Source organism: Podarcis erhardii (assembly GCF_964252035.2).
Source record: "Podarcis erhardii genome assembly, chromosome: 3".
NCBI classification, from domain to species: Eukaryota; Metazoa; Chordata; class Lepidosauria; order Squamata; family Lacertidae; genus Podarcis; species Podarcis erhardii.
Window position 1 is genome coordinate 91462343 of NC_138507.1, and position 13882 is coordinate 91476224.

Genomic DNA, 13882 nt, shown 5'->3' on the forward strand with positions numbered 1-13882 from the left:
TTAAACTCCTCGTGTGTCTTGGATCTCTTGCATTGCAGCTACTATTTAAAATTTAGAAGCTAGACATGTGAATTGCAATCATGCAATTAATCTAGGCAGTGGAATGGATGGTTTTAACTGTATCCTATTGGCTTATTGTATTTTAATTTGTTGTGACCTGCCCTGAGATCGTTTGAGGTGAAGGGTGGGACATAGATCTTATAAATAAATAAATGTCTACTTGGCCCTTAGTCCCATGAGAGTTCCAATGCAGGTTTGCTGCCTAAATGGTATGTTTTCTATTGACATATACTAGAGCTACAAGACCTTGGGGTCAGCGTGGATAGCTTGACGGAGATGTTGACCCAGCATGCAGCAGCTGTGAAAAAGGCAAACCCCTTGCTAGGGAACATTAGGAAAGCAATAGAAAAGGCAAATGCCAGTTTTGTGAAGCAATTATACAAATCTATGGTGAGACCTCACTTGGAATAATGTGTACAGTTCAGTCATTTCACCTGGAAAGTGATATTGCAGAGCTGGAAAAGGTTCAGAAAAGGGCGACCAAAACGATCAAGTGAGAGGAGCAAGTCCCCAGGGACAACATTTGGGGCTTTTCAGTTCGGATAAAAGGTGACTAAGAGGAGACATGTATGCAATTATGCCTAGTGTGGAAAAGGGGATAGAGAAAGGCTTCTTTTCCTCTCTCAGAACCATAGAACTCATGGATGTCCAAAGTTCTTCACACAACTCATCATTGGCACTGACCCCTACATGTGGTGATGGCTACCAAATTGGGTGTCTTTAAAAGAGGATTGGACCAATTAATGGAGGATTGGACTATCAGTGCCACTAGATTGGCCATTGGCCTGTACCAGCAAACTCTTCTCATGCTCTTATAACACAATACGCTTGTGGTATTCTGGCTCTGCGGCTGCTTTTCGTACTCTGAAAATAGGGAAAAAATGCAACAAATCCACTTTTCTACCGCTTCTTTTTGAAAGCAAGGCTCAAGAGCTCCATAATCAGGCATGTAGATTCCAGTTTGGCTAAGGGACATGCAGCTGGAAATTTGGTTTCCGTGCACAAATCACAATCTGGATGAGGAACCACAAATATAAAGTGTGCTAGACACATGAGTCTTAGCTCAATCTGACAACCAAGAGTACATAAAGAAAATTAGTCTCAGTTGCTGGTGATGGATTAGGATTTAAGAAGAGCAGCGCCGGATTAGTCCAGAGGTCCATTTAGCTCAGCATTTTGTTCTCATAGCAGCTAGCATTATGGCTATGCACAACACGAATACAATAGAATTCTGCCTCTTGTGATCCCCAGCAGCTAGTTCCTCTAATACAATGGGTCCTCGGCTGTTGTTGGACTACAGCTCCCATCATCCCTGACCATTGGTCATGCCAGCCAGGGATGATGGGGGTTGTAGTCTAAGGTTACCAGACGTCCCCGTTTCCCAGGACAGTCCCTGGATTTACAAATAAGTCCCCATAAAAAATCCATTGAAGTTGAAAAGTGTCCCCGGATTCATTGGAAAAAATCTGGTAACCTTATTGTAGTCCCACAACAGCCGGGGACCCAAGCACCTGGCATGGAACTTCTGCAGCAGGCACCACAACAATGACATCCAATGGAAGGGGACAGATTTTGGCATTGCACAAGGTGCCATTGAAATTTGAGACGCCAAGGCCTGCCACTGTCCCAACAGCCCTGCACTATTACTATGCTTAATATAGTGGAGAATATGTGGACCTCTGGAGGTCGCTGAACTACAACTCCCATCAGCCTCAGCAAGTTTGATATAAAGGAGGTGGGTAAGCAAGCAAGACCATGGTAGGTGAAAGCGGAATAAATCACATCACACTTTCCTGCAGAAGGTTATTGCAAAAACCCTGTTTCACCCACAGGGCAAATATGGAAATAAGGATTTAGGCTGCCTGGTTTGTATATTTTACTTGCTTCTTTGCCCTGGGGCAGTGTTTGTTCATACTACCGGCTCATCTTCATAAAGATAGCAGGTTTTGCTTTTCTTGGCCCAACAGGGCAGTCATTAAAGGAAGGACGGACCTTGGAGGTTGACCTGGGACCCTTTCCAGGAAGCGGTAAGAGGAGAAGACGAGCTCTTTTATTTTAATCTAGGAACAAGCCAGTCTTTCTAATGAGGTATACCAATGCAGTTTTATACAAGCTCACATACACACACACACACCAAGCAACTAGGACTTTATATCCATATACTCACAGCATCTGTTTACTATTAACATCTAATTAACTGTTCCCACAGAAACAAAATGCAGGCATCCCAACAGCTGGACTATAAAACCATAATGAGGTTCCACTGTATCAAACAATTGAGTCACTCTCTTTGTGTTTTCCTTCACCGCCAGAGGGGGACACTTACTCTCCATATGGCCTCCCCTGAGCTGCAGGCCGGGCCGCGTAATAGTACTGCTTATATTCATCCATCCATACTTCAGCTGTGCGTTTGGTGTTTCTGAGGAGAGACATTTAAAAAAAAAAATGAGGGAGAAACCACAGGAGCATGCATGAAAGAGTTTTAATTGGATGCCTCAGATAAGAGCTTGAAGGGATAAATTGTGTGTGTTTGTGAGGAGGGAGAATCCCTTTCCCTCCTTCCCCCCCCCCCCCCAAGGCATCTAGGTGGTGAAAACAGTAGATAAGATACAAAACAGATGGGCAGATTGTTTTAGTTTTATTACGGTGTCGCTGAGAGCTGAGGACATCTTATTTGAGGGGGCCTGCATTCATGGTGAGGTGAAGTTTTTTAGATGAGCATCTTTAGGGCAGAACTACATGTTATGTTCATTGAGCAGGTTGCAGCCCTGTCAGGGGGTTTCATTTTTTAAAAAAAATAGAGAGAAAGAGGGAGCATCTCCACTGGGACTGCAGCACATAGGAGGGGGAAGGTATAACCCTTCTCTAACCGACTGCAATTGCAATTGCACACTGACGGGGGAGGGGGGAAACCCCATTGGTAGTTTTTCTCTATCACCATTTGCAGTGTGTGAGGGCAGTATTCATCGCAATCGTAGCTGAGGAGGGAAATGCAGCTGTTGTGCATCTGCGAAGAAGTACACCGAATTCAGTGTCTGGGGATTATAGATTTTCAGTTGAAATGTGTTCTTTATTCAGTCTGTCTCCTCTTTCCCTCCCTTTCTCCCATGCCTTCTGTTTCTCCAGGTTAATCTTATTAACTTAAGGTCTGGCGAAGTTCCGTTCAGGAAACCTGCCTTCACTTTCCCCTTCTGCAGTTTCTTTTCATCTCCCATGATCACCTTCGGTTACTGTCCCTATGAAGGCGCAGCAGCCTTTAATATGTTCACTTCACGTGGTATTTTACTCTTCCGAAAGACGCATGGAGCTCTGCTGCCCCAAATGGAGCTGTATCTCCCAAAATGACTGCACCATTCAGGTCAAGGATAGCTGTAGTCGTGTCCCACGGGGCAGCTCTCAAGTGCGCATTTTTGCACACGTGCTGCAGTGCACGCAGGCATTGGGAATAATTGATGTGTGTTCCCTCAAATACATTATAATATCTACGAATGGTGCTGTCACAATTCATACGGCATGGAGAGAAGATCAACATTTTAAATATAAATAACGTGTCATGGCTAACCAAGTAACACTATTGTTCAATAAAGAGCTTCTATAGCAGTCGAGCAGGAGTAGGTGTATTTTTGTCTATAGGTGCTTCTATCACAGTTGCAGTGCCTCATGGGCTTTTCCGGTTACATTAGTCAAAGAATGCATGTGTAAAAACATTTGGCAACAAGTAGACGTAGCAAGGATGGAAGCACCATGGCCAACTCCAGGGAATCTGGAGTGTATTCAGACTGTTGCTATTTTGGGGGTAGAATTCAATCAGATACTAGCAAATGCAGGTTGCACAATTAAAAGTGATGTTGCACTCTTGAACAGCAAACCCACTTACACCAAAGTAGTGTGATCTTTGCAGTAGGGAAAGTGATGGGGAAATGCACCAGAAAGTGTGGAGTAACCATTACTTGATGCAATGTCATATATCCCGCCCGACAAGCATATCGGAATGAATGCTCCATAAACTGTCTAACCTCCCTACAAACCTTGTGCAAAGAAATCAGGATGAATGCTCAATAAACAGGTCATCTGGAAGCGATCCTGGGCAAACTGCGCTAAGCTCTGCCTTCAGTGGTCCCTTCTACATGGTTTTATGTAGTGGTGGGCAAATTAAAAAGGAGGCAGATCAAGCCAAGTCCCAGCAGCAAGAGGATGGATGCCCTGCTGGGACCCTGATCTTTTCCCCAGGGTATCTTATATGGCACCTGGTCAGATATAACTGTACAACCCAAACTGATGTGCATGGAAATTTATGGCACAGGTACATATATTACCCAAAATCGGAAGAATTTGCTGGTTCCTAAGTGTAATGTGCAATCTCTGTGTTGTTTCCTGTCACAACTCTCTTATCACCCTTGCTCATTTCTTTTCTCTGCACCAACATCTACAATTCCAATTGTTCAGTGCACTACTAATGTGAGTTTGTGAAGAATTTCATAAGCTGTGTAGTGTGGTGCACCATCTCTATGCACAGCCATACCTGTGTAATAGTTTTACTGGTGGGCAGGTGCTTGATGGGCGCCTGTACTTACTGAGGAGAGAACATGACATCAAAATGCCAAACCACATTTTCCCTCCAGTAAATATGGAATTACCCTTTTCTGGCTGAAATCTGATAAAAATCAAAAAACAAAGCAAAAGTTTAATAATCCATTTCTGATATCTGAATGGTGTGTTTGAGATATCAAGTCCTTGTCCGGAAGCACCTTTTATCCCATGGTTTCCCTACAATCAGCTCTGAAAACTTCACATTTTCAATATGTATCCTTAAATATCCTGAAAAAGAGAGCTATAATCCCTACTATAACCGCCCATGACTGTGAGTTTGGGAGAATGTTGCTCACATGGCCTTTTGCAGCACATATTTTTGTTTCATTCAGCCGTCAGTGAATAAAGTAAGCCTACTTTATGTAGGTGTTGGCATTTCCTTCGGGGAAGACGTAGGGGTGTTTCTTCCTGAAGACGTGCCCAACTCGGCTGCAGGGGATGATTTCTAAACTTCCGCCGCACATCCACACCCGGAATGAGATTTCTGTAAGAGAGGCTCATGTTCATCTTTTCAAAGTCTCATAGCAGGAAAGATTCCAGCTTTAGCCTTCGTTTTACCCCTTTGCCACACCACATCAGGCAAACCCACATACCAGAAAGAGCTTTCCTGGGCTCTCTGCCTTCTTAAGTGCATTTCAAAGCTTCTTACCGTCAGTTTGACATTAACCTATTTGAAATCTCCTTGTAACGTTGTGGGTAATGATATCGAAATGGAAATAAGCTGGCCTCTACACAGGTAGTCCCTTTATACAGAGTCCTGTTTACGTATCAGGAAGCCTCTTGTTGTTTCTTGCTCTTGTGCTAATTAGTGCAATGTGTAGTGCCCTCCACAACAGACCCACAGCTCATGGACAAAGGGTAAAAAATAGAATTTGGACTGGTTGCCAAACTACAAAGCATCAGAGCTGGTAGGTCCATAGTAGGGCACTCTGGGTGCACAAGGTTCCATTCAATTCAGCCATATGTGTAGACTCAATACCAAGTTAGATGGCCCAGTAGTCTGACTGCAGACAGTTCTTCAAATAGAGAACTATCCCCAGTGAAGTTGGGCACATAGCCACCACCTTAAGCAAAATATACACCACGTGTGCGGTGATAAAAGGTTTCAGGGGGGAGGCAAACAACAAGCAATTGGATGGGTTTATTGCATAGTGGGAGCATCTGTTTGTACACATCCCTGGCAGAGCTGCTACATCTGCTAGGACATGGGGTCCTTTTTTCTTGCTAGCCATGCTCCCTGGAGGGCCTGAAGTCTTAAAGCCAGCTTAAAATCTGTCTCCCTGACAACCCGGTGCCTCTCCACCCCTTTCAAGGCAGCAGTTGACTCCCTCTGATCTGTAACATTGTTGTGGCCAGAAGTAATTAAATAACAAACCACCCCCACCACAAAGCCCAGTTTGAAAGAAACTTCCAGGCATGAACAAGGAGAGATTACACAAACACTCCATTTTCCACTTCTTCTTAGGCAGTCCAGGAGCTGCCCACCAAGGCAGAGTAAACTGGTTACAGGCCCAAGTACCCTGTTGCCCTTGTCATCATTCCTTGATATCTTTGTGTCATCTAGGACAGGCACATCCAATTCCCTATAGACCACGATCTACTTCCAGCATAAAACAACCAGCTGTGATCTACCCATTGTCATTGGAAAGGGGAGGCCAAAGTTGTTCAGCTTTTTTAGGGGAGCCCAAAGTTGGTGAGCTTTTTTGGGGGGGTGACAAAGTTGTCTAGTTTGGGGGGGTAATAATAATAATAATAATAATAATAATAATAATAATAATAATAATAAATTTATTATTTATACCCCACCCATCTGGCTGGGCCTCCCCAGCCACTCTGGGCGGCTTCCAAAAAAATATTAAAATACTATAATACATCAGGCATTAAAAGCTTCCCTAAACAGGGCTGCCTTCAGATGTCTTCTAAAAGTCTGGTAGTTGTTGTTCTCTTTGACATCTGGTGGGAGGGCGTTCCACAGGGAGGGCGCATAAGACACGTAAAACCAACACAGACGATAACAGGCAAATGCAGCAATACAGGAAACTAAACTAGCAATCACGACTGCCCATTTCACGTAACAGACAGGCAGAGCAAGGACGGAGGGGGGCGGAGACTTTAAACCCAATGCTTTTTCCAATAAGCAATCGGAAGGGAGCGATAGGAAGGGAGCCTGAAGCTGGGAGGGAGCCCACAATCAACCACAGTTGACAGCGATCACTCGGGGATCGACCAGTAGATTGTGATCGACCTGTTGGACATCACTGATCTAGGACATAACAAGGCTAACTCTGATCAACAAAGTGAGAATGGGATTACAGTTTGTGGCTATCTTCTCCCTTCTCTGTCCTTGCACTGGTGTATGTGTTATGCAGAGAAACATACTCCAAATATCCTTTCACTTGGTCTGAAATCATTTTACATAGAAGAAGAAGAAGAAGACTTCCGGGTTAACGCGATCGGTTAATGGCGGATTCCCTCCGAGCTCCGGAGGGAATCGGCTCTGCTGAAGACGGGTCTTGCCGCGCCGGCGCCGCGGGGACCCTTAGAAACCGCAGGCGTGGAAGCCTGCGGACTTGGTGACTCGGTGGGCACCTTAAGCGCCCTCCCCGACCCACGAAGAGCCTTTTTAAAGGCTACGGAGAAGGTACGGAGAGAGGCGTGGTGCTGTGAGTAGACCGCTACTTCAGTGGAGCGAAGCCGCGAGCCATGGCCAGAGAGCGCTGACTTTTTCCCCAAAATTTGGACTGGAAAACAAACAACCCGTGAGTAGAATGGAATTTGGACTTTAAAATTTTTACCTTTGAATTGGGCATGACCGGGGGATGTGCTAAAGGGAAGTCCACACACCCCCTACCTACAAACGATCTAAAGCAAGGATTGGAGAACTAAGGTGGAGAGATTACTGTCTTTTTGGTGCTAGATAAAAGATATTTCCATGAATTTGACAGAAGAAGTCTTTGTGCTGGAGAGAAAGGGAGGAATTTTGGAAGTTTTTGTGTAACTCCCCCCCCTCAACCTGGGAGCGTCCTGTGCGTGTGCCGGAGGAAAAAGAATAAGGAGTTTGACAGCTGTCAAAGGAGCTGTCGAACGGGCGGTTAAAGTCAAGAACTTTGCTATTTAATAACTCTCTGAACTAAAGGTGTTACATTTGAATTGAGGTGGTTGGAAACAAAGTAGTAATAAACAACAAAGTAACGGATTGTTGGAAAAGGACTATTAAGAAGAAGAAGAAGAAGAAGAGTTTGGATTTGATATCCCGCCTTTCACTCCCTTTAAGGAGTCTCAAAGCGGCTAACATTCTCCTTTCCCTTCCTCCCCCACAACAAACACTCTGTGGGGTGAGTGGGGCTGAGAGACTTCAGAGAAGTGTGACTGGCCCAAGGTCACCCAGCAGCTGCATGTGGAGGAGCGGAGACACGAACCCGGTTCCCCAGATTACGTGACTACTGCTCTTAACCACTACACCACACTGGCTCTATTAAGCAATTGGAATCCCCCTAGGGGGAACTAGAGACATTACAATGGCTGCAGAGGGAAAATTACTGGCAGAGATAGAAAAAATGTTTTTTCTCGTGGGAATCTTGCAAGAGCAGAGTACGGCTATGAACAAAGAACTTATGACCTTGAATTCTAAAACAAACAACTCTGCTGAATGCATAAAGGATTCGACTGATAAAAAATCTGCAGCTGAACCAGAAGAGACATCTTTGGAATTGGCAGAGAGGAAAGAAGGAGTGGAGAAAGTACAGGTGGAAAATACCAACCAGAAGCCTATATCGTCAGAAAATAAAGAAGAAGATCTTTGGATTACAAATCTGCGAAAGATGAGAAAGATGAGGAAGGAAGTCCCTGGAGTACTTGGAATACTGGAATTTAAAAGAATAAAGAAACATGATCGGGACTTCCTCTTTGAGTATGGGAGAGCAGCTGACCTTTTGCAGCAATTGCTTTTAAACATTTTGGATGGAAGAAAATTTGATGTGACTGTGACAGAACTCCTTCAAGACCTGAGGACCAACAAAAAGGATTACCAACAAAATCGGCAGAGAGAGACTGACAGAGAATTGAAGGCCTCGGATGTGAGGAATCCAGGCTAGGAACTGTTTTTGTGGACATTTGCTTGGGAAGGGATGGAAACCGGGATAGGGAGGGAGGGGAGAATAGAATTTCAAAATTTTATGATTTTTGTATTTGGCCATTGTGACCTATAATTAATATAATAAAGGGAGAAATTCGTGGAAGGGAAGTTAGGTCGACCTTAGAAAAAGGATTTAATATTTATAAGAGAATTGGATAAATTAAATGTGGACAAGTAAAAAGAGCTAAGTTTTAAAAATAATAATAATATGTTTAAGATTATAGATAAGAACTTGCTGAACTAATTATTGGAATTGGGATGTATGAAGAGGGGGTGGGGGGAAGTCAGGGAAAGAGGGTAAAGAAAGTAAGGGTATGAAATTGTATATGTGTTGTCTTTGTCTTTGTGTGTGTGTGTGTGTCTTTATAAAATGTAAAAACCCAATAAAAATTTTATAAAAAAAAAAATAGAAGAAGAAGAAGAGTTTGGATTTGATATCCCGCCTTTCACTCCCTTTAAGGAGTCTCAAAGCGGCTAACATTCTCCTTTCCCTTCCTCCACCACAACAAACACTCTGTGAGGTGAGTGGGGCTGAGAGACTTCAAAGAAGTGTGACTAGCCCAAGGTCACCCAGCAGCTGCATGTGGAGGAGCGGAGACGTGAACCCGGTTCCCCAGATTACGAGACTACCGCTCTTAACCACTACACCACACTGAGCTGTAAACATGGTGCAGCAAGAGAGCAGATGGGTGGATGGATCTCTCTTGGAAAACCATGTGCACACAATCATGCTCATGCCTAGATTCACTGCTTGTGAGATTGTTTTATTGACTTCAAGTGCTCCATGCGGACAACAAGCAGTTAACAACAAACAGAAGATCTCGTGTCAGGCCACAGATCATTGAGATTCCAGAACAGATGTTCCAACTCCACCCATGTGAGAGGCTCTCCCACAGCCACCATAAAATCGTCCCCGAGAAGAACAGCCCATTCTTTCTCCGCTTGGTGACATGTTAGTAAAATGCACTGCACTAATTAGAGAGATCCCACAGGAAAACCCTACCAGACATTTGGAATTAACTCTGACACGGACCATTTCTTTCTTTTAAAATGCCTCCAGTGGCTAAGGTCATGGCAAATCTGTGCACACCACGTTTTACCACTCGGAGACTGTCTTTTTGCCAAGGGACCACCTGCCTGCCTGCCCACCTGCCCTTTTTGCAAAGCTGATGATGGCATCAAAGAGATGATATAATATTTGCCTTTGCATTATGAATGAAAGGATGGTGCTGGTGGAAAAGCGAAGTTGGCACTTTAATAAAGGCACTGAAAAGAATTGAGCTCTTGTTTGCTTAGATTTCTGGCAAATAATAAGTGGAACTTTTGAGTGACGGATGACCAAAAGAATGCAAACTCCCCTGCCTCTTGAATCTTGGCTAGCAAGGACGATGGTTGTTGTAGAGTGACAGGGACTCACCAAAATTCTCTCCACCCCAGATGTCCATCGCTGCATCGTATTTCCCAAGGTGGTTGAACCAGGCCTTGTCAATTACAAAAAGACCTCCTGCAATGATAGGAGTCCTGCATGGTTGGGGACAAAAGAAGACAGAGACTCTCACTTGGACTCCTTTGTAAGAGGGTTTGCATACACACACACAGGGAGAAATCCACATCCTTGTTTCCTGGCCCATGTGCATTTTTGATCTGTAAATAGTCAGATACATGGCTTTTTAATTCCCAGGTATGAATATGGAAAATGTCCTGGAAGCAGGAAGGAGGAGGGATCTGAATGTACGAATGCTCCAAGTGGGACGCAGTAGCAGGCACACAAACCCTGCCCCCAATATCCTTGTGGATGGCGTCATTCCCCAACCTTCCCAGGGTTGCATGGGAAAGGTCTATAGGGGCTTTCAACCTGCGCGTGCTTGAATGCAGGTGAGGACCATGATAATGCAGTGCCCACAAGTGTATAGAGGAATCTAGTTGTGTTCAAGGGAACATGACTAGAAGCCCCCCTGCAGAGCTTTCCTGCACACCACAGAAAAGGGTACAACACACACAGGGACACTGGGGGTGGGATTTGCATGGATGTCCCTGTTCCCACTTTCTTATGTGATTGGTCATATATGCCTGAGCACACCTATCGTCTGTTAGTATTCTGTTCATTTGAAAATCCACAAGCAGAGGCCAATGGGAGATAAAAGACTCTTGCAGCAGACAGCCCAACCACTAATCCCGCATTGCGCATGCTCACAAACACCAGGCTGCACTGCACTAGCTAACGCCATTGGGTTTTTTTTAAAAAAAGGGTATGTACCCAAATTCAAATGGCTAAAACTTCTTCTGGCTGCCTCTCTGCAACTTTTCCAAACTCAGATTGCTTCCAGAGGCTACAGCCATCGAGGTAAATTCAGTCTGTTTGTTAAATCCCTCTGCACGTATCACGTTTCATTTATTTTTTGAGGAAAGAAAAAGCGCAATCCTATACATCTCTACCCAGAAGTAAGTCCCACTGAGTTCAATGGGGCTCGCTTACAAGTAAGCATGTCCAGGATTGCATCCTAGCAGGATTCCTTCTATTCTACACACAAAATAGACCACTCAATAAATCGTCATAAAAAAATTTGAAACTTGTGTTTCAAAGAAGACTTGTTATTTGTATGTCAGTCAGAAGTGCTAATGCACTCATCAGCACCACTCCGACAAGCCTGAAGTTTTCAGTCCTGATTGCAGGCTTCCACACCAAAAATGCACTTAGCACTCGGGGGTTATTTACATGGCATTATTTAACTGGGGCTCTGTGCCTAGTTTCATCCTGCGAGGAGCCTCGTTTCAAGGAGAAAGTCACACTTTCTCAGAAGGACAAAGAGCTTTTAAGAAGCCCTTTGTAATCAGTTGGGTTTTGATTTGAAAACAGAGTTATTTGCCCTCCCTCTTTCCCTCCAGATCAGCTGGGAAGAAAAGGAAAGAAGTGGCACTGAGTGGGGCTGAGACTATGTGGCAAACTGCTGTTAATTTTGCAGCTCAGATCCTACCCTCAGCAGCCTGGTTCATGCCTCAAAGAGCCTTTTCTCTTTGATGATTCTTCTGATGGCGGACTGTGATAAGGCAGAAATTGTGCTTTCTCTCCTGCAACGGGGCAGCATCAAAATGTGGGGATGCCATGAGGCAAAAATGATGATCAAGAAGAACTGGGATGCAGGAATAAAGGGAAATGCTTGGAGCATCTATCTGGCCTAGAGCTCTGAGGATGCACTGCAGGTAGATTTCCACTCTAGGATTAGGGAGGTCCCACATCTGAAGCTCAGCCTCAAAAAAATGGAATGCCTTGGACTAGCTTTTAGGGCACATATGAAAGATTATGTCTCTTATCATGATGGCCTGTTTCCTTTGTTCCTAGTTAGGGAAAGCAGTGGCAAACCATCATTATGCCATCTTTAAATGCATCATTATGCCATCTTTAAAACAATGTGTATTTAAGATGCATTTCAGCAAAGCATTGAATCGTAAATTGCTGTAACCTGCTTTGGGACCTGCTGGAGAAGGGTGAGTAATAAACAACAGCAACAACAATTCATTATTCATATGCTGCCCATCTGACTGGGTTGCCCCAGCCATTCTGGGCAGCTTCCAACACATTAAACACAGCAGGACATCCAACATTTAAAATATTAGAAACAAGCCCTACTTCTAATTTCTTATGGGTTAATATGCTTTGAGCCAAACTGTCATAGGACACATTTCTCAGTATGTATCAAATCAGTGGTGGGGAGACTTTTTCAGCCTGAAGACCTACATTCCCACACGGTGGGTGGGTCCAGAGACAAAGGGACTGGAGAAAAAGGCATTTGTTCAGTAAGCTGCAGTCCAGCTACACAAAACCCAGCTATTTCTACACACACACACACACACACACACACACACACACAGCGCTCTATTCATCCAAGCAAGCAATCAGCACTAACACAGTTCCCAGCCAGGCAAAAAAAGCACATGAGCAGACTACTGAGAGGGTGTAGTCTGGGGAGCCCCAAAGGCTGGGCAGAGAGATTCAGTGTGGTGTAGTGGTGAGAAAGTTGGACTAAGACCCAGGAGACCAGGGTTCAAATTCCTACTCAGCCATGAAGCAACTCTCAGCCCCACCTACCTCACAGGGTTGTTGCGAGGATATTTGGGAGAGGAGGAGAGCCATATACACCACCTTGAATTCCTTGGAGGAAAAGTGGAATATCAAGAAGACGGCGACAGAGAGGCCTCGGGAGCCACAGTTGGCTCTTGCGCCTAGGGTTCCCTACCACAGCATTAAAGCAAAGTATCTTTTGCCTCTCTTCCACAGATCTGTGCTTGTCACCCCTGTTTTACCTTCTTCCTTCTTGTCACTTACTTGATGGGCTCTGTGGGATCTGTCCGCTTTGCCTTCTGCTCTGGAGAAAGTTGTTCCCATTTAAAATGCAGGCTCCAGTCAAACCCTAAATAGGAAGTGAACAGCGGGAACAAAGGGATTAGAGATGGTGCTTCCAACTACGGACCCATTGTCGCCAAGCTGCTTTGCATAAATATCATTGCATGAGTTATGTTGATAATCAACACGGCGATTAGTCTTATCCAGGAGGGGATTTCAGATCTTCCCATTGCCAAAGAAGAAAAGTCACAGCCTTAATATCCAGTCTATAGATCCTTTTGCGTTAGCTGTCAGGGACTGGACAGAGGAGGAACGGTGGAGACCGCCTCCCCAGGTTGAACCTTGCAGAGAAGAAGAAGACAGTATAGATTTACAAGAAGGGTTTGCAGGAGGTCACAGCTCAGAGAGAGATGAGGGGCAAATTTGGGAGATAATGGGAGAAGAGGAGGAGGAGGAGGAGGGGAAGGCAGAGCTGGAGGAGCTGGCTGACACGTTATCACTAGAAAACATTCCAGACGCCCCTTCTCCCAGAATCTGGAGAGCATTGAAAGTAGGAGAGTAAAGGGCTTGGAGACAAATGGCCTCATTGTAAGGTGAGTGGTGCTGTTGACGATTGAGGAGAGAAGGGTGGTAGAGATTACTTGGAGCAATGCCATTATTCCAAGCAGCAGCATTTCTAAGCCTCTCTCTATGAATATTGTATAAAAGACATTGGTAAGACCTTCCTTGTCTATCTATTCCTGGCAGCCTACACT

At 44.6% G+C, this 13882-nt stretch overlaps 1 protein-coding gene across 1 annotated transcript in view; it reads right to left on the reverse strand.

Annotated features, from left to right (window-relative positions):
• Nucleotides 1-13882, reverse strand: part of GALNT14 (polypeptide N-acetylgalactosaminyltransferase 14) — a 250683-nt gene that overhangs the window by 14023 nt on the left and 222778 nt on the right. Inside the window, exons 8-11 of the mRNA XM_081854181.1 lie at nt 13110-13194; nt 10203-10306; nt 5008-5134; nt 2387-2479 (exon numbers count right to left, since the gene is read on the reverse strand). Coding sequence (XP_081710307.1) covers nt 2387-2479; nt 5008-5134; nt 10203-10306; nt 13110-13194 — 409 coding nt within the window. The remainder of the gene's footprint in view (nt 1-2386; nt 2480-5007; nt 5135-10202; nt 10307-13109; nt 13195-13882) is intronic.